This window comes from Hippopotamus amphibius, chromosome 13 (genome assembly GCF_030028045.1).
Source record: "Hippopotamus amphibius kiboko isolate mHipAmp2 chromosome 13, mHipAmp2.hap2, whole genome shotgun sequence".
In the NCBI taxonomy this organism is placed as follows: domain Eukaryota; kingdom Metazoa; phylum Chordata; class Mammalia; order Artiodactyla; family Hippopotamidae; genus Hippopotamus; species Hippopotamus amphibius.
This window is the reverse complement of record NC_080198.1, coordinates 68,323,075-68,344,474: the sequence shown is the minus strand read 5'-3', so window position 1 is coordinate 68,344,474 and position 21,400 is coordinate 68,323,075. Positions and strand designations below refer to the sequence as shown.

Genomic DNA, 21,400 nt, shown 5'->3' with positions numbered 1-21,400 from the left:
TCCTTGTTGTATTTGCCTTATGACTCTGCGCTCCCTAAATCAGATCCTATTCTTTGAAATAGTGTTAACAAAACTTCTCAGTCAGAGCCAGGGGCTGTCTAATGACGTCTCCATTTGAGGGTGGATTTGGATGAGAACACGTGATCTCTCAGAGCTCCCCTCCTCAGGAGGGCTGCAGAAGCCCAAAATGAGACCTACTCGGATTGGGGTGGGCAGGCTGTCATCATCGCACACATCCTCCAGAGAAACTCCGAAGAGCGGTGTTGGCTTTGTGGGCGGTGGGGCTGGGCCCTGGCTGTCCCGGCGAGTCCTGAAGCTCCGCCAGAAGGCCCAGTTTTTGGCAGAACTCTTCTTGACTGTCTTTTGGCCTGCATCTGAGGAAGAAGTGAGATTATTACGAATAGCAGTGTAGTTTATTTAACCTGATTTCCACGGTTTACATTTTACAGCATATTCATTGCAGTGGCCGGAAGAGAGAACAACTGAGTCATTTGTTGTACAGAATTTCCCACATTCTGAAATTGGCTACTTGCATCCTTGTGGTGTTCATGTGTTCTTCTTCAACGTATCCTGCAACCCAGTATTTAAACTTAGAGGCTTGATTAGACTCAGGACTGATTCTCCCAGTGACAGTATTCCCCAGACAGTGCTATCTACTGCCTCTTAACTGTGTCCTGAGGCACTTAACCTCTATTATACAAATTTCCTGATGTTAAGTGTTATCAGTGGATTCAGGTGTCAGATCTCATTTTAAAAGCTAAAAAGATTTGGTATTCAAATCAAGCAGAGTTTGGTAATCATTTACTTTTGTAGTAGGTTTCTTCCCACTCTTAGATTTCCTGTTTGGCTGAGTACCCAACCATGGTCAACTTTCTCCCGTCAAAAGGATCTGCCTGTCATGACACATCCTGCCTGACCCCACTTCTCAGCCAGCTTCTGGACCTCTCTTCTGGGTGGCCACAACCCTCTGGCAGCTCTATAGATGACTTTCTGCAGTCAGGGTCCTTGGGAAGTAGTCATTAAATGCTGGCTATATGGTAAGATGCCAGGTGGCCATCTTCCTGTAACACCCTACCCAGCTACCCAGGCCCCTGTCAAAGGAAAGCTGAAGACAGGCTTTTAAAGAAAAAGTGATCATCAATGAAAAGCTGAGTTCAACATTTCTACTGCCTAACTGTGAGTATTTTCTGGATATTTGCTTAAGTAACCTGTTTAACATTTACTTAAAAAACCTGCTTAAATAACCAACTAAAAAAGTCAACAGAGGTGCCAAGTTGTAGGAAAATAAACAGATGAGCAACATTTTACCAAATATCCTTAAACGCCCATCCACTTGGCTTTCCTGAGACATAGTGAGTGCATCACCATGTCCACTCATGTGGACGGAACACTTCTGGTTCTGGATGAGAGAACCAGAAGGCTCCTGTTCTGCCAGCTAGTTGGATAAGTTACTTTAAACTCTTTGAGCTTTGGTTTGCTCAAATTTAACATAAATGATGCTACCTCCACTTCATTGAACTACATAATGTAATGTACTACTCAACACAAGACATGGCTCATAGCAGCCTTAGCAGAGGTAATTTCCCCCCCCCCTCAGAGAGCCTAAGGCAGCCTAGACATCAGTCTCCTCCCTGCAAAGCAGACCCCACCCCCATTCTTCAGCTGATTTTGCAGCCTGCAGATGTGCAGTCATGAACGAATGCCACCAGTCCACCTTAGGCTCTTCCTGCCCTGGCATGTATACCTCCATCATTTTAAAAGGAGAGAATGAAGAAAGCAAATACATTCTTAAATCCAGGAGGAGATTTTTCTACCTTAACATGTACAGAAGTTTAAGATACATGTTTAGATAGGTTGAGTTGTTTTATGCAACCTGGTTTCCCTATTCTTAACCTGACTGTATTATTTTTAAAGCTATCCAAATGTACTCATGTATTCCAACTGTATTCATTCACTGTTCAGCTTTAATAAGAATACTCCTAAGAAGAGTGCTCTATCCCTTGCTATAAAGCTATATATCCAGCTACTCTATGAGCATAGACAGAAAGCAAAATAGACATTGAGTCCTATACTTTCTCAAAGATACTTTCAGGCTTAGTTGGACCTCTCATAATGTACATTAAAGTTCATGTTGCCTCTGTGACCAATCAAAATATATGCTATAGCCATGAAAAATATGGAGACTAGTAAACAAGCTAACCTTACAACCTCATCTTTCTTACACAGTCTTGGCAAGGTGTAGTTTAGTGTTTCCTGATGCTCAGATTAGGGTTTGAATATTAAAAAAATATATAATTTTTGAAACTTTTTGCTTACAGAATAACAATCATAACAATAAAAATACTTTAAGTAGGAATTCTATTCTGGCCCCAGTACTTCCCAGATTAATTAAGAACATTTTATTCAGAGAAAGAAATATTAGTGAGACACTATTGGAATGGTAGGGGGAGAAAATTGCAAGAGGGAAGATTTTTAAAAACCCCAGCCATAAACGTTCAGTTCCAATCGCAACCTGGGTCTGAAGCAAACGTGGAAATGAGACTGCTGTGGGGGTAGAATTAAGAGTTCAATTCTAACCAGAATCCCCAGAGCCACTTCAGCCTAAGTCCAGAATAGACTTGAAGTCTTTTCTAAGCCATACAGTCATCTAACCACCTCCTGTGAAGGCACGAGATGCTAGACACAACATGGGGAACATGTGTTCCCAGGCCATAAGAAGCTCATACTCTAATAAGACACACAGATGTGTACAGATGTAATTATATGTAGGCAGTGCTCTGGGGATACAGAGAAGGGAGATGTGTACCTGGAGGAATTAAAATACAAAACAAAACCAGAAAACCAAAAGCCAAAACCTTCCTGGAAGTGAGTTGGATCTTGATTTCAGACCTTTGGTGTTTCTCTGAGCTTGATTCTGTGGGTATTGGGGCCTGCCTATACGGTTCCCTTAACCCCACATGGAGAATCGGCTGTATGTCATGAGTTTGTTTACAGCAGGAGAGACAAGAGCCAAGGGAAGACACTTACAGGAAAGGAAGGGGCTCACCTTTCCCCTGCTGATTCCTGGCTTGGTTCCTGGCTGTGTGCTTGGGTTTCAGGATAAACCGGCCTTGGATCTCTTGGGACTCCTGCTGCAGTGGGAAGGCCTCCTGGAGGGCAGAAGGAGAGGTGGAGTCCTCCGATCCCTGCTGCAGGAGCACAGTAGCTGGAAGATGGCTCATTTTAATTCCATAGGGATATTCATGCCCTATGTGGAGAAAAATCTACATATAGATTCAGGCTGATATGATGGGTACAGTCAAACCTACCTTACCGTGAGCAAGTGCCCCACACTGGTGTGGCTGCTGTTCTTCTGGGGCTTCTGGGTAGAGAAGGCTGTACTTTCTGAGTAGGATGTGCACTGTCATGGGGGACATCCTGCAAAAAGCAGGTGCCCAAGCAAATGAGTTTAAATAGTAAAGAGAAGAATGTTTTGAGACACCTTGCTTGGTTTGGAATGTATATATCCATCCCTGCATTGCACAATGTTGACTTTTGTTGTGTTTCCATCTGAGAATATTGAAGGCCTTCTAGTTTCTGCCTTGACACTCACTAGATTGTACATCTCAGGCAAGCCTTACGTTCTTCCTTTGAAATGCTCACCCTCACATAGACTGATAAGGAGCAAAGTAAATATATGAATAAACATTGGTGCTTAATATTTTTAAAATGATTGGACTATATACGTTAAGAATTGCTCTGATCACTGTTCTCTCACACGTCAGTTTAACACACAGATTTTTCATTTCCTTTTGTCAGTTCAACAGCCAGAGCTATTCCAGAGCAGCGGGGTGGTTTGCCTTTATGTTTCCCTCCCATTGCTGCCTTCCCTCCGTGGGGGGGGGTTCCTGCGAGGCAGTGATCAGAGGCAAGGCTGCGCGGTGGTGGAAACCCGGAAGCAAAGTGCAAACCAGTGTTTACAGAGTGGAAAACCACACCAGAAATCCTCAGGAGGTGCCTGCCAAGGGATTTGTTTTGCTCTTTCATGCTTTACAGTGCTTCCTCTCCATAGAATGCCCAAAGACCCTGTGTTGTGATGTGGATTTCATTTTTTAAGAATAGAAGGAAAGTTCCTTTTCTTTTGTTTCTGATTTATTATTGAATGTAACTTGGGGAGCTCTTGCTTTTGCTTTTCATCTAACATAAGTGCAATGTCAGCGTTCTGTTCAGAGCAAGAATCACAGTGACTTCCATCCTTTAAAGCAAAAGAAGCTTCCATGACAGCAATAAAATACAACCAAATCACCAGGATAACCAGGAGCTAATCCGTAACTGTGAGTTGAGAGCAGGTTAGGAAATGCATTCAGGGTGACTGCTGAGGTAGCATCACGAAGGCCAGGCTCTTAGGAGTCCTTAGAGCCAGCCACGGTGCGTGAAGCTGTTCTAAGCCTAAAGATTGTCATTTACATGGTTTTGTTTAAATGAATGCATTTCATTAAAATAAATATATTTAAGTATTCGATTTTTTTCACCTTATTGCTGGTGGACTTTTACAAAAATGTCAACATTAAACAAGAAAAACACATGAAATAGGTGAGGGGAGTTTGTCCTCAGCTTGGTGCTTGGTGACTCCATGTATTTCTGAGACTGGGAATATACATATCATAGAAAAAGCTCAGTTGATTAGATTTTCTAGATCACTTGAAAACGTTCTTCAGGTCACTTGAAAGAGTAAAAGCCTCACAGGATTATTGAAGAGATTAAAAAAAGAAAAAAGAGGGACTGCTCTAAGATTTCTAGCAGAAATCATTGTCACCGTTACTGTATTGCAAGTTCTGCTACAGGTTTTGTCCTTTCCTTTGTTTTATTCCCTCCTTTTTTCACTGACCCCACTGAACAGACTTGCTGATCTAAGAAAAGCAAGTCTTTCCTAGCTTTAGAAAAGCTAGATTATTTTTAGCTATTATTATATTATTATTATTTCTAACTATTATATAATAACTATTGTAGGAAAGATGGAATCTATGTATCAAAAACCTCAAGAGCAATGCTGGTAAACAGCTTGAGAAACAGCAAAGTACAGGTGGTTTAGTCAGTGAAGACTTGAAGAATCTGAGTGTGATTATCTCATTCTCTTTATGATGCTGAGAAAAGTTTTGGGCACAGAGCAGATTATTAAATAAATGTACTCGGGTACAGAGGCATGGCTGGATTTTAGAAGAGTCTCACAAAATAGAGACTGCTTAGTAGTTAGGAAATGGATCAGAGGACTTCAAGACTGGAATATGAAAAGTATAGGGAAGGTGGGAAGGAGTCGCAGGAGGGAGAGGATATGGGGATATATGTATAACAGCTGATTCACTTTGTTGTACAGCAAAAACTGGCACAACAGTGTGAAGCAATTATATTCCAATAAAGAGCTTAAGAAAAGAAAAGTAATGTATGAGAAAAAAAAATTCCAGTTTGTGTTGCTTTCATACCTAAGTACGTAGGGAGGTAAATCAATGTTTTCAAGACAAGTCTGTTTGTCAAGTGAAAAAAGTAAAGAAGAAAAATTCCCATTTCTCTCCCCAGCTAGACCGTAAGTTGCTGAATGAAGAGATGTTATTAGTGCTCAGGATAGAGTAAGTGCTTGGAATTCGTTAATAAATGTATGAATAAATATTGCATGAGATTTTCATTTTTAAGGGTATTTAAGTTCAAGACTGATCAGCTATTACTTTGAGACTTTAGAGTTACAGTTTTGAACCCAATCAACCCCATCTTAGGTTTTCCCTGACACTTACCGATGAGTGGGTATGAGGCCTCTTTCTTACCAGAACTGGCCCACAGCTGGTAATCTTTCTCAGAGCCCTTGGAGACAAAAAGAACTGTGTGTCACAGCAAATCTTCCCAGTAGGTACTTGAAGAACCCATTTCCTTAGCACTTTTATACTTCCAAAGAGAAAGAATTTGGGCCAGTATAAATGCTATGTGGTGCATGGGGGTGGCTACAATTTTTGAGTTAACAATGCTGATTTCAGTATCTCCTGTCTCTTTCGCAGCCTCCAGTGGACCTTCTGAGATTCTTGTCCTTTTTGGTAAAGGGTGGGGATCTATGGTACCACAGTGCAATTAGCCCCTCACTTTGTGGGCGGCCCATGGCATAAAAAAAATCGCAGTAATGCCCCTTCGCTGTGGAGGAGAAGTCTAATCTCAGGAGTCCTGCTTTCTGCTGTCTCTAGATTCCTTGGAGAATGTTGGCTTTTGGCTTCGAATATCCCAGCCCAGACAAGCATGTTGTCCAGAGAGCCACACACTCTGCCGTGACCATTCCTGAGCAAAGTACAACTTGAAAGGCATCATAAGCTCAGCAACCATGAGCAAAAGGAGACAGATGCCCAAGAGGCTTTGAGTAGATGGCAGAATCAAGTCAGCCCACTGGCTCTGATGCAGATGAGTGCCATTCAAGGGAGAGAAGGGACAAGGACTGTAGCCTAGAGAGTGTCAGATGCAGAAAACAATCACTGCCTAGGAATATTGGATATCCCATTTGAAACAAGCCTAAATTATAAAAAATGCTGAATTAAAGAGTCCTCCAGGAGAGGATAAAGCAAAAAAATGTTTGAAATAGAGTTGTTGGTGATAGGTACTATGCTTGCCCTTGACTTCTGATTAAAAACCATGGCCTTGCCATGAAGGAGGCAAGGTCCCAGGTAGTGGAAGCAGTCACACACACACACACACACACACACACACACACACACACACACACACCCCTAAACCTGCTCAAAATTGTATTGCAAATAAGAAGTGAAAGCTAATAAAAAATCTTTTCTTTTAAGGTAAAGATTGAAAAAACTGTGTTGGAATCCCTTAAATCAGGCATACACATATAGGCAAATAACCCCAATTCTTCATTAAAATAGAAATTTTTTCTTGTCTAGTGAGATTGATCACTTTAAGCAAAGGAAAATTACAAAAATGAAATAAAATGAGCTCTAACATTAATGAGTCTCCCCAGCCTTATCCCTAAAACCACTCTCTTGTGAGATTTAATTCTTATTCAGGACATACGTATCAAATAGGTTAGAAATCAATGCAGAGGGGTACTTCACCCAGTGCATATAAATTCAATTTTATTTATAATGTATTATTAAATTCCATCTTTACAGAATCAACGCTTTCTTATATCAAATTCTGGCTGCCCTGAGTTTTTAAGGGGCTTTATTATACCACTGAGTCAGACAAAACTTAAATACAAATATTTTAATTATGTCATTTCACAATAGCAAGACATTTTCGCATTTATGTATATATATATATATATAAATATATATTCATATTTGTATATATAAATTTTATATAAGGAGCCGTGCTTTACAAGTGCTTTTTTCAATTCTGTCCATCTGAATGTCCCTCTCCCTCTCTTTTCCCCTATGCACCCTCATCCCCATAGCCATCCCTTTCACCAAAAAATTCTTACAAGCCATAACAGTCCTATCAAAACATAAAGGAGAGGGAGTCGCGGGAGGGAGGGAATATGGGGATATGTGTATAAATACAGCTGGTTGACTTTGGTGTACCTCAAAAACTGGTACAAGAGTGTAAAGCAATTATATTCCAATAAAGAGCTTTAACAAATAAAATAATCAAAATATCAAAAAAAAAAAAAAAAGGAACAGACACTTGAAAGCAAAACAAGATGAAAGTGATGTGTACACAGATGCCCCCAGATCCATGGTCTTACTCAGAACTTCTCTTCTTTACCAGTTCACAGGTGGCATTAGCCACCTAGTTCTCAGGACCTGCATCAAGGGGATGTAGTGTCTAGCCAGGTGGTCTTTATGTCAAATTTACAACAAAACATATCATTTAGGATTTCTGATGCTGAGATTGAGTCCTCAGGTGGCAATCAGGATAAATAGGGATGGGACTAGAGGAATCAGGAATGAAGATACAGAAAGAACAGTCCTAGAGAGGAGGAGATGTTTAGAATCTTATAAGATTTTATTGTCTATATATATAATATAGACAATAAAAAGCACGTTTTCATTAGCACTCTAAAATTATAGCCCGATTTCATTATGCTGTGACTTTCAACTCACACAAAATTTAAAATGAGAATACAAGAATAACATGCATAGGCTAATAATATAGCTTTGCTGCCTTCAACTTCTAAATTTAGGGGACAAAATATGACTTACATATCTGTAATAATCAGCTGTCTTATGATGGTAGGTACATTACACACACACACACACACACACACAAATCTCAAAAATCAAAGTTGGTTTTTAACTAAAAATAACTTTCAGGTACTTACAGTTATTCCTAGCTTTGAAAGTGACATGTTGATAACATCATTCACTGTGTCTGAATTTGTTACTGTTATAGTTACAGACTGCAAGAAGCAAGAAAAATTGCTATAAATAAGTTTTAAACAGGTGAGTAAATAACTATTGTCAAATTATTTATCCATATTCTAAAGGCAAAGCTTGTTTTCAGGTAATGACAATGTAAAGCGCATGTAGAACACAAACCCCTAATTATAGTTGATTTCCATTTCTTTATATAACATGAAGCTAGCTAGGAGAAAGCATTTCAGTAAAACAGATATTTCTCTTAAAGGATTTGTGGCACACAAAATATAGAAGCTTAAGTAAGAAAGAGAAAGACAGAATTCTGAGAGGGCACATGGGCTGGTCTTCAGCACCTTAAGGCTGTGTCTATAATGGAGGAAGGATAGTTTAAAAAGAAGGATCTGGACCCTCTTCTCTCTTCCTGAGTTGTGTTTTTATAGTATGGTTTTATTGCTTTGCAATTACATAGTAAAGTAAATAAGTAAAATTAGAATAAGAGCTGGCTATAAAATATATTTCTAAAAAAACTACTATTTAGTGAGTACTTTCTCTGTGTCAGGTATCATGGTTACTAAGATTTTCATGATTGAAATCTGTTGAGGACTTCCCTGGTGGCACAGTGGTTAAGAATCCAGCTGACAATGCAGGGGACGCAGGTTCGATCCCTGGTCAGGGAAGATCCCTCATTCCGAGGAGCAACCAAGCCCGTGTGCCACAACTACTGAGGCTGTGCTCTAGAGCCCGAGAGTGACAACTGCTCCGCCCATGTGCCACAGCTACTGAAGCCTGTACGCCTAGAGCCTGTGCTCTGCAACAAGAGAAGCCACCGCAATGAGAAGCCCACGCACTGCAATGAAGAGTAGTCGCCTCTCGCTGCAACTAGAGAAAGCCCTCGTGCACAGCAACAAAGACCCAATGCAGCCAAAAATAAATAAATAAATTAATTAATTAAAAAAAAGAAATCTGTTGAGTCAATTAAATAAAATAAATGAATCTAGGAAATGAGATTGAAAATTTTAAAGATTCCAGTTCCATTCCGAGCTCTGCCCGTGAATAGGGTATTTATGATAGCTCTACCACACATCACAGTAAGAAACTGCTCCAAAAAAATAGGAAGACAATTTATAGAAAATTAATATGAGGTAATAATGATTAAAATTTTGCAAACTTGGTGAAAGACATAAATTTACAAATTCAAGAAGTTCAGAAAATGCCAAACAGGCAGATTCAAAAAAGACCATGCTTTGAAACTTCATCGCCACGCTGCTAAAAACGAAAAATAACGAAAAAATCTTGAAAGCAGCCAAAGAAAAATGACAAATCACATACAGGGGATTAATGTTTGAGCACAGAATACTCATCAGAAAACACAGAGACTAAAAGACAATGGAACATCTTTAAAGTGCTGAGAGGAAAACATTTGCAAACAAAATTCTATAGCCAGCAAAAATAGCCTTCAAGAGTTAAGGTGAGATAGACTTTTTAAAAAGTCTTTATTGACTTTATTACGATATTGCTTCTGTCTTATGGTTTTTGGTTTTTTTTGACCCTGAGGCACGTGGGATCTTATCTCCCTGACCAGGGATTGAACCTGCACCCCTTGCATTGGAAGGCAACGTCTTAACCACTTGGCTGCCAGGGAAGTCTCCCAAAGTAAAGACATTTTTAGATAAAAGAAACTAAGAAAATCTGTTAGCACCAGATCTGTACAAGAAAAGCTAAGGACAGTTTCCTCAGGATGAAATGAGGTAGTACCAGAGGGAAACTTGGATCTTCAGGAATGAAAAACATCAGAAATGTTTATTCTGTGTAAATTATATATAAAGTTGATTTTTTAAAATTTCAAGGTGATTTTCTGTGAAAAATTCTGAGTGTATCCCGCTGCCACAAATCAAAGCTGGCAGAGATAAAGAGTGGGCTTTGCTACAGGAGAACTCTCTCGTCTCATCTCCCTCAACCATTGCATTTATCTGGTGCTCAGAAACAGATCAGAATATTTGCATGGCTTTTGCTGTTGGCCAGGAAATAACTGTCTTAAACTACCTCTTCTTCTGTCTGCAAATACTATTTTGTGTGATCTAGAGCTACTGTAAACTAGAGCAGAACAGAATGTCATAAAAAGTACCCAGAATATCTTGTCACTGTAAATGTTTTGGCTACTACAGTACACGTTCAGAAATTAAATGATATACAGATAACTGGGGCTAATGGTGTGACTTTTTTTTTCTCCAACAGCGGAAACAAAATCAGGTAGAAATATGCTGGTAATTTCAGAGTGTCATCCCTTTCAGCTCAATTCGATCCTGACATTCTTCAGAATGAAAGACCTTTCAGAAGTCTTCTGCATTTGACATGACTAAAAGCAACACCATCCCCTTGATCCTGTACTGGAAAGGGGACAGCACTGAGGTCAGCTGACAAAATGGGAACATGAATGGTTGATTAAAGTATTACATCAATGTTAAATTTAGTAAAGGTCATAACTGTGTGGTGGTTATATGAGAGAAGATCCTCATTCTTAGGAGATACCTCAGTATTTAAGCATAAAGGGCCATGGTGTATGTATGACCCTCAAAAATAGTTAGACACATACACCTACAGAGAGAGAGAGAGAGAGGGAGGGAGAAATGATAAAGCAAATGGAACAAAGTGTTCATAAATAGATGAATCTAGGTCAAGGGTATATGGAGTATTCTTTGCACTGTTTTTATTTTTGTAGCTTTTCTGTAAGTTTGCAATTATTCCAAATAAAAACATCACAGGAAAAAAAAAAACTGTGGAAACAATCCAAACCACAATGTATGTAAGTAGCAACAATTAGAAGAAAAAATGTTTAATTTCGATAGGAAATACCTGCTTATGAAAATTACTTTATTACAGTGAACCGCTAAAGTCGTTATTAGAAGAATCCAGAGAAATATTATGGACACTTAACGGTCAGTATTCTTTCCATGCTTAAACAGTGTAGCTGTCGTGGATTCCTCTTGCTTCATATTGCCTAGGATTCACTTTTTATGAGGGAGAGTCAAAAATTATCCGCACTCCGGTTATATTAAAACTTCTGTTGGCTGTACTGTCTTATCAGCGCTTTCTGTTCAAGGCTACTGTCTCCGCAGTCACTGGTGTGGAGGTGTGAACGTGTTACATCAGTTCATTTGTAACTGCAGTGCAAGCAAAAATGGATGCCCCACTTGTGATCTGCACAAAAGAAGAGCAGCGTGCAGTGATTTGTTTTTTGTGCTCTGAGGGTGTACCCGGTGCCGATATTTATCGAAGACTTTGTGCGCAGTATGGAGAAAGTGTTTTGTTGTGACGAAGTGTGTATGAATGGATAGAGGAGTTCAAGGAAGGTCACACAAGTGTTAGCCATCAAGAAGGAGCCAGATTCACTTCTGATGAAGAAGTGAAGACAGCAGTGCATTTGAACATTTTTAATGAGGGAATATGAAAGCTTGTTGACAGATGGACAAAGTGTGTTGAAAAGCGAGGAGATTACATCGAAAAATGATGTATTTGTCTTTTCTGAAAGTTAAATTCTACAGCCAGAGTGCAGATCATTTCTGACTCACCCTTGTGTGTGTGTGTGTGTGTGTGTGTGTGTGTGTGTGAAGACACACATTTTTATAGGAAAATACATGTTCCCACATAGTACTTTCTAAATACTCCCTCTCTCTTTCCACTCTCTTTCATTCTCCCTCCCTCCCACCCATCCCATCTCTCTCTCTCTCTTTCTCTCTCCTGTATATCTCTATCAGTTTCATTTTGCTAAGCCAAGAACTTGGAATTTCATGTTTGATCTTAAAAACACTTACACAGGCACAGTTCTTGATGTCCTCAGTGAAGATTTTGAGGGGAATGCTTTTTGGCTGGTCCTTCTCTTTGGCTAACTTGATGTACCTAATAAAATTCAGTAATAACCCAAAACAGAGTAGACGAATTAGCTATTAGCTTATTTTCAAATCAATCTGTGTTGCTAATATTTTAAATAGTCTTTTTTATTCTGAAAGCATACAGATAGACTCAACAAAATCAAATTAGGGGTTGGAAGAAAATATGCAAAAATGTTTCAGGAAAATAAGATATGACCCAGAAAATAACAGGTCTCCTTTGTCATGTGAGATGTGGGCAGCAGATCCAGTCCTCAAAGCTTTCCTGCCTAGATTGGCAGGCCCAGTGCCTTCCTGGGTTCAAGGGTAGGAAGTAGCAGTTGCTTTGAGAATCATTCAGTACAGTCAGTAACCTGCACTTATGGAAATGTAATATATGTTTTGAGAATAATGTTAGCTCCGGCCATCAGGATGGAGAAAAGGGAAAGATGAGAGTGATCATCAGAACTTCCTCAAAAATAAGCAGAACATACATGTAAATGAGAGAACATTATTTGCAGTAGGAGCCATGATAAATCTACACAAGAGGGTAGTCTAACAATTCCTACCAAAGAGAGGGAGAAAAGTTTGGGGGCACTGCCTTGAAGAGATTTGTATTCTTCTATCATGGATTAAAGATTTAAGATATGTATACAAAATACCTTTGAAGGAAAGAGCGCCATTTTTCCTTTAGTTCGGAAGAACTGTAATATTAAAAAGTGGGAGAAAAAATTACATGAAATACTTACACTAACATATTAAGACTTGTACTAACATATCAAGTGCCATTCCAGATAAAAATATCAGCAGCCAGTTGGTAACCGATATGTATGCATGTGTAAGTTGTACCTTCCTCATAACTGGGCTTTTGATGGATGGACTCTGCTCTTTTTCAAGCAGTATTACAGCGATCGCAAGTAGATCTTAAGAGAAATTGGTTTGGAATCTAAACACTTGATTGCAGCTGTGTGATGCAAGCTGTGTCATCACGGGCAAGTCGCTTAACCACTCTGAGCTTCAGTTTTCAGAACTGAAGAAGGGTTAATTATACCTCAGAGTGTTCTTGCAGCTGGAAGTGCGATTCAGGTATAAAGGACATTATTATTCAGATTACATCATACTTAGGAACTGGCATTTGGATGGAACTGTCTTGTCCCAGAAACAAGAGTATCTTTTTAGGGAAAAAACCCTACAGTATTTTATTCCTTTATGTGTATAGCGTATAGCAGATTGTAATACATTAAATTAGTTTCTAGAAAACACGTTTTTCAGTACTGTGATCCTCTGATCGAGATCAATCTACCTACTGCTAAGTTATTAAAGAGTAGTAGTTTGTCTGCTAAAGTTTGTGCAGCATTTACTATCCAAAGCTGAAAATGTTTTAAGTCTCATTCATGTGTGGACTTATCACTTACTAGCTTTTATTTATTGTAGTACATTTCACATAACATAAAATTGACCATGAGTGACCTTCAGTACATTAACAGTATCGTGCAACCCTCACCACTATCTGGTTCTGGAGCATTTTCGTCACCCAAAAGCAAACCCAGTGTCCATTAAGCAGTCACTCCCCATCCCCCCAACCTCAGGCCCTGTACCACATTTTGTTTATACATTCATCAGTTGATAAACACTTAGGCTTGTTTATTTGGCTATTGTGGATAATGCTTCTGTGAGCATGTGTGTATAAATTTTTGTGTGGATGTGTGTTTTCATTTCCTTTGGGTATATACCCAGAATATATATGTTCTCCAGGGGCTGCCACATTTTATTTTCCTGTCTGCAACGCTGCTCCTGCCCCCTCCATCACCATTTCAGGACGTGTTTTAATCAGCAAGTGGAAATGCCCACTTATCTCCGCAACCGACATATGTACATGACACAGCTTCTAATTGCTCATGGCAGTCTGCGGGAGAGCAAAACAGCCAATGGCAAAAGCGCTAGGTGCCAGGCATTGTCATACATGCCGTATATGTTCTTACACAGATTTTTAGCCAGTATGACACGTGTGAACCTGCCTTTCGCATTCCCCCCTCACTAGAAAACAAGAATGTTGGACCCTCCCTTATCATAATCTTTGAATATTCCCAGTTGAAACTGCTTCCTTTCACTTGCAACATGGAAAAGATGTTAAGCCATAGGAGCTGATAATCTTTCGAGAAGTAAGTCATGGAAAGTAGACATGTAGAAAATGACACAAATCATGTTTCTTCCCAAAAAGCTTTGAAAACGTTCCTGAAGTCAACAGCTGCATTCTAGAATAGAGTATAAATTAACAACTTGGCAACATTTTCGTTGTCCTGTCTTTGTGATGGTGCCAGAGATTTTGGTGGAGTGGGGCAGGGGGGACAAGAAAGAGGAGTGTTGAGTGCCTGTGATGAACACTCAGTGTGCATAAGAATGAGACTTGAGGTGTGGTTGTTCCCGAAGGGCAGGCATAAGTGTTGCGTGACCCCTGGGAACCCAGCAGTGTCGACCTAGGATGTCCACATTCCCCATCCTCACTCCAGCCTAAGGATGCGTCTTGGAAAACTGACCTGTACTCCATGAAATCATACCTTTGTTTTAGACTGTCACCCCTCTGCAGACACCAAATAAGATAACCTGTACACAGCAATTTAGGCGACCTAGTATTTGATGAAATGATGAATGTTATGTGTCTAATTAAATCCTGTTTTTAAGGGAATTAATTTGGGAATATAAAGTCAGTTTTTCAAATGTAATTGTACTTGCTCAAGAAAGATATTCTAGTGATTTAAAGACACAGATACTCCCTTGAGATTAGGGGGCAGGAAGTTGGAGCGGGTTCCTAGGGTCTTGCTCTCATGCTCCTCCTTCCAGATACACGAACACCATGAACACATGAAGATGCAACTTCCCAAGCTCACATGGCCCATTGAAAAACCGCTGGTCAAAACCACAGGAAGTTATTCCAGTAGTTCCCACTATTTATGATCAATATGCATGTATTTGCACATAAAAACCGTTTTTGGGGAAAGTACAAGGCATACAAGTGTCATGGGCTGTCAAAAGGTGATCACTGGCGTGATATACGATCAGATTTAAGTGTTTTCCTTTTTTAACCCTTACAAATACAGGACCAAGCTGTAGGTCTTACCTGAAGGTGGCCACAAAGTTCACCATGGGCCAGCCTAGGACAAAGGACTTCCTGGCACCAATGTTGGCTTCACCAACTTTGTCTGTACAGTTGGCAGTCCACATGGTGCTCAGTGGTATTTCATTTTTTACCTTCAAGTTCTTTTTATACCTGGAAAGAACCAAACAACACTTCTGTTAGTCTGTTTCTTAAATGTAATGGGAGAAGCTGTGTTCATGCTAAGGATGCTAGTTCTCACTGCTCCAGGGCAAAGCATGTCTCCTTCATCTCTGTTACTCTGTGTGCACAGCATAGCGAGTAGTTTGATAGACCTTTTCAAAGTGTGTGCTGAGCAGAGGCTGGTCCAGGAAGGCCCTGAAAGCACTTCCTCGATGGCAGGAAATAGGCATTTTCTGAATGTTGAGTGTTGAGTATGGACCATCGTTTATATTTTAGAGCTTTTTTTAGAGAACCATTAACTCATTCTTATATTTGTTATTTATGACACTATATATTATATATGTATTTTTGTAATTATAATTTATTATACACTCACGTCTTGCCTACTTCAAAAAGTATTGAGGGGCTGAACAAAGATACATGGTACATGGTTTGTAAAAATAATTATACAGTCTTTTTCCTAGCAGAGACAGGCAAAATAAAAGCTGGGATTAGAGAGATTTAAAATACATTTTCAACCTTAATTTTTAAAAAGATTTTTTAGTATAGGTTATTTTAAGTTTCCTTTCTCAAGATGTTGTTCATACAATTTTCTCTTTGATTATAGCTAAAACTGAAAAACTGTTAGCATACAGGCTGAACCCCAACTGAAAAATCAGTCAGTCAATCTCAGACCAGTGGCTAGGGTGTCTCATGTGTAAGTGATAGATATACTTCCCATTTATCTCTGGGGAGTCAGAAGGTGATTGTCACCAGTGAAACTGCTTTCTGACAGTTTCTGCTGATTCTCTTTTGACTTCTGATATGGAAACTACCATATCTTTTGGTTAATTCACAAATTGAACACTTAGGTGGGCCTAGGATTTAGATCTTTACAAGTCCTATGAAAGATGCCTAGGGGACTTGGGCACACTGCTCTGGAACTCCCCACTAGCCAGAACCACATGTAGAAACACTAAAGGTAGAATGAGATCAAAGACACCTCACGTGCAGAAATCCCTGTGACTCTACTGATTCATGGAACAGTTAAAGCTACAACTCTTCAGTGGGATTTATGAAATGAAAATAATTTTGCAGGAAGCCCACTTGAAGGATAATCTAGATTCAGTGGGCACTATGAATATATATATATATATATATATATGGAAACATACCTTATAATTCGAGGTGGCTTTTTTCTACACTTAATTTCAACAGTTTTACCCTATGTCTGTGTATTTTAAGATTTCTATGAAACACAATTATCAGATAAAATTCTTTTTCTACATAGTAATTCTAAAGATATTATGAAGCTAAAAATATATGGCCAATGGGGAAGATAGACACCTATCTGCTGGATTTTATAGATTTTTTTTTCTGATGTAGATATCCATGTGTATTGACACCCAAAGTACTGTGCAGAAACTTCCCAATACACTGACCTTGCAAAAGTCATTTCAGTAATTCTCTTCTTAGTGAAAGGAAGTGCCAAAATTATCCACTCCCTTGAAACCAAACCTAGGAGTTATCCAAAAGTCCAGAGCATGGTTTCCACTCTCCTATAACATTGAGCACTTAGCATATGCCAAGCACTATTGTAAATATTTTATAAACACTATTTCCTTTAATTGTCAAACAACCACACCAGGCAGTCTTTTTTAGCACCATTTTACAGATGAGGAAACTCACAGAGAGGTTAGGTGAATTGCCAAAAGCAACAGAAACAGGGTTTGAACTCAGACAACCTGACTCATGAGCCTGTGCTCATAACCACTTGGCCTCCATGGGTGTTGACCTGTAGGTCCCTGAAGAAGCCTCCTCCTCTTGCCTGTCCTCAGCCCCACCTCTTCCCACAGAGCCACCAGGCTTTCTGATGGGATTGTTCTTTTATTTGTGGAGTGAGATGATATATCTCATGATATTATACCAACAGAGCTAGATGCTAGCTTGGAAATGTTTAAACTGTATCACAACAAAGCTTTATACTACAGTGATTCTCCTAGGGTCTCATTGTGTTTCTTCACACTCAGTCACAACTCAGTGAGATTTTCTCAGTAGAGGTCAGAAAGAACAAAGCTAATGTAAACTAACTCGAGAAGAAGGGAGAGGAGGGCTGCAGTTTTCATTTCTATCGTGTGTCCCTTACTATGGATACCCCTCTCCTTTCCTTTACCTCAACCTTTATACCAGGGAGTAAGCCCCAATGGTTTGTGGAATTTATAGGAGTCTAGGGAGATTTCTCTCTACACAGGGGTGTCCCCTTAGATGCTTAGGAGAAGGGATTGTGGTGTATTCTGTAAGTATCTGTCATTTCACTGGTAAATTAATAGTAATCGTCATCTTTTGACCTAAATAAAATTCATTTTTTCATTGTTTCTGTATTCTTCAATAACTAAACATGAGGATAGTGATGTCTAAAGACGGTGTGAGCTACGTACAGTCCCTTCCCATTTGTAAATTCTTCATGGACCTCTACTAGTATTAATATCTTAGTATTTACAAAGCAGATCCTGTTCTAAACAACAGAGGTAATAATTTTATTTGAAAAATAATTTATTAAGCATTCTAATAAATATCAAAAGTGATATTGAAGGTTTCATCTGAGTTTAATTCTTGAGAACAGAATTTTCTAGTGTATGCAGTATGAAAAAGAAAGGACAAAAACCTCAAAACAATTTTCACTGAATATTAACATCCCACACAACTGGAGAAATATAATTTCTTTGTGAAGAAATAAACATTTTAATCCCCCTTATTATTACATACAAGCTAAAATTTACTTATTCTGACCAACTACATAGGTAGCAATCAGCTGTTTATTCCATTTGTGTTGATTTCTGTAGCATCAGTCTAAAGATGAGTGAGTTTTCACCTGAAGTCTGAAGGTGAGCTGAGGTAAAAGGAAACTTCATTCAGTCCCTCCACCCCTTCTTATGGCAAGTGGAAAAACTGGGTGCTAAACTCAGATTATTAATTGGAACAGACTGATTCAGGGCATAACACGGTCCTCCATCTAAAAAGATGAGGCACGACAGGGAAGAAGTACATTTGTTATCACAGACGGCTATTTCTTTTTTGTTGTTTCTTTCTGGAATAAAAAAAAACAATTTTTCTTTCATATTAATAATGATCATGACTATACCTAAATGTATTATGGGAATGATCTTGTAGGTAGTTTTCTAAAAATTGTGGAGAAAATTTGTGCAAGGTTGGTGGCACTCAGTCCTGCTAGTTATTGCAATGGAAGAATTGTGTTCCCCCCGCTCCCTGCCAACACCTTCACACCCTGACGCCCTCACTGCCAACACGACTATATTTGGAGATGGAGCTTTTAGGGTGTAATTAAGGCTTATGAGGTCATGAGGCTAAGATTCTAATCCAGTAGGATGGATGGGCTTGTTAGAGGAGGGAGAGAGCTTTCTTCCACTCCCCCCACATCCATGCACTGAGGAAATGCCATGTGAACATACAGTGAGAGGACAGCCATCTGCAAGCCAGGAAGAGAGCTCTCATTAGAACTTCCCTACGCTGGTGCCTGATCTTGGACCTCCAGCCTCCAGAACTATCAGAAAATAAGTTTCTGTTGTTTAAGCCACCAAGTCTATGGTATTAGTTGCATTTGTATTCAGGGTTGAGAGCAAAGTGCACCCAGTTGGTTCTGTCTCCAACATGTATTCCAGATCTGTCTGGCCTCATCTTTCATTTTCACTGTCAACCCCACGATGGAGCCTTTGTTCCTGTTCATCAGGACTGTTGCCTCCTCTAACTAGTCTCCCTGCTTCCACTCTTGCTTACCCAAAAGTCCATCATCTTCCAATAGTTAGAACATTCTGCTAAAAATATACACTAGATATGGCTCCTATCCTAGTTAAACACCCTTCAGCATAGTATTTCAACCCCTTCCAGGCCTGTGGAGACCCTCTGTGACCTGACTACCATATCACATCTAATGTCACGCCCCCTGCTTTAGGCTCCAGTCACACTGGCCTTCCCTGAACTCCTCCCTCCAGGGGACTGAGCTGCACCCACTTGGGCCTAGACACCTAGGAGACTCATGCACCTTGGCTGGGGATGGTGGCTGCTGCTCACCCCGCAGGTCCAGTTTAGAGGCTGCCGCCTTGAGAGGTTCTCCTGCACAACCCCTCTCTAAGATGGTCCCATCTTCTACACGGTACCCTATCTCCCTTGTATCAGAAGCACTCATCACAATCTGTAATTTCCCCCTCTTATTTTTATCATCTGTCTGCAAGCCCCGGGCAAGAGAGACACTGTCATATTTTCCTACAATAAGGGTTAGCGAATGTGCAATTTTATGATCCTCGGGAGAGCATGCCATGTATACGCACTTGGTATTAGATATAAGCAACACATCGCTGTATAAGAAGAGGTGCTGCTTCTGCCTCCTCCAGCCTCTTTTGAGTTCTACGGGGCTGTGGATCAGCAGGGTATGATTGGCTCCCTCAGAGGATGTAGTATTTTGGCTGTGGGTGTCCACCTCAACGGAAGGGCTTCTCCTGCAAAACACAAACACCATAGAACAGCGAGTCGCTGGTCAGATATGGGATGGAGTTTATGTTAAATGTCAAGCGCGACACACCTCTAAAAATTAGACTCAATCTCCCAAACAGGGCTTCATAGCTCAAACTCAGGAGTCAGTAAGTTATAGAACGTTCCTGAAAGAAATGAGGTCACCTAGGGAGTTGATATGGACAGAGAACAGTTTCAGGAACAAAACCCTGGGGCATGTGGACTCTTAAAGGTGGGGAAAAGAAGAAAGCAGCAAAGCTGCTCAGGAACTGTTAGGAAGAGGAGAACCAAGAGGCCAAAGGTAGAGAGTATGACAAGAAGGTAAAAACCACCACCACCACCAAACCAACAACAACCACCCAAAACAGGACAATGTGTGGCCTCATATAGATAAAATAAAAGGATATGGAGATTTGCAAAGAAGTAATTACAACAATGCAGTTTCACGTGAACATAAAAATTTAGATAACTGAGGATTCTGGAAGATTGACCCCAATCTTATCTAAGTATTCAAATTTGGGGGAAAATTCTCAAAGATCAGCAAATAATGCTGGAAACATCAAAAAGTTTCTAAGTATGGTAGTGCTTAGCTATTATTTGGTTGAGCTATGACTACGCTCTAACATAACTCTCAGGTCATGATAGGTAAAACAACTAAGTTGAACAGAAAATACTCTTTGATAAATAGAACAGACATTTTCATAGATCTACAGAAAGTTCTCCCCCGTGGAGCCAAAAAAGTGTCTCCTACTCCCCACTCCACCCCAGGAATGTAAAGCTGCTCACTTGTGTTCAGCAGCACTGAATCCTATGAACACCAGTAGCTTTTCATGAAACCAGTGCTGAAGTTAAAAATTAGTTCATATGTCTTTGAGGAAATAAAACAAAACACTTCCTGTGACCACCATCTGTTTTGATGATCAAAAATAGTATATTAAAAGACTACCTGAGGCGGCGAAACCTTGAATGACCACCAAAAAGCTCAAAGTGCTTTCTGATTGACGCGAACATCGTTTTTTCTCCAATTCTTGGCACTGAAACCAGAGTATGTCTACAGCACTTGGCAGAGTACTGTGGACAAATCCACGAAAGCTCAGGATTCCGTAGTAGTCAAGATCACTGGCCATTATGATGTCAGAGTTTTGAGGCTTATGCTATAACTGACAAACGCCATACTTGTTTCGCTGACTTTGCTTCCACCTTTTCATATTTTAAAATTACTCTTTTTATTTTGAAATAACTGTAGATTCCCAGGTAGCTATAGGAAATAATACAGAGTCTATAACCTTTTACTCAGTTTCTCCCAATGGTAACATGTCTCTAAGCTATGATACAATATCATAACTAGGATATTAACATTGAAACAGTCAAGATACAGCACATTTCCATCACCTCAGCAATCCTTTAAATTACCCTTCTACAGCTATGTA

General features: G+C 39.7%; 1 protein-coding gene across 1 annotated transcript in view; it reads right to left on the bottom strand.

Moving 5' to 3' along the window:
* The window catches only part of LOC130834480 (rho GTPase-activating protein 20-like), a 29,259-nt gene extending 8,278 nt beyond the window's left edge, over positions 1–20,981 (bottom strand). Inside the window, exons 1-9 of the mRNA XM_057704624.1 lie at positions 20,917–20,981; positions 19,790–19,957; positions 15,306–15,455; positions 12,850–12,891; positions 12,134–12,218; positions 8,285–8,362; positions 5,766–5,832; positions 3,047–3,247; positions 199–374 (exon numbers count right to left, since the gene is read on the bottom strand). Coding sequence (XP_057560607.1) covers positions 199–374; positions 3,047–3,247; positions 5,766–5,832; positions 8,285–8,362; positions 12,134–12,218; positions 12,850–12,891; positions 15,306–15,455; positions 19,790–19,957; positions 20,917–20,981 — 1,032 coding nt within the window. The remainder of the gene's footprint in view (positions 1–198; positions 375–3,046; positions 3,248–5,765; positions 5,833–8,284; positions 8,363–12,133; positions 12,219–12,849; positions 12,892–15,305; positions 15,456–19,789; positions 19,958–20,916) is intronic.
* Positions 20,982–21,400: the final 419 nt, after the last annotated feature.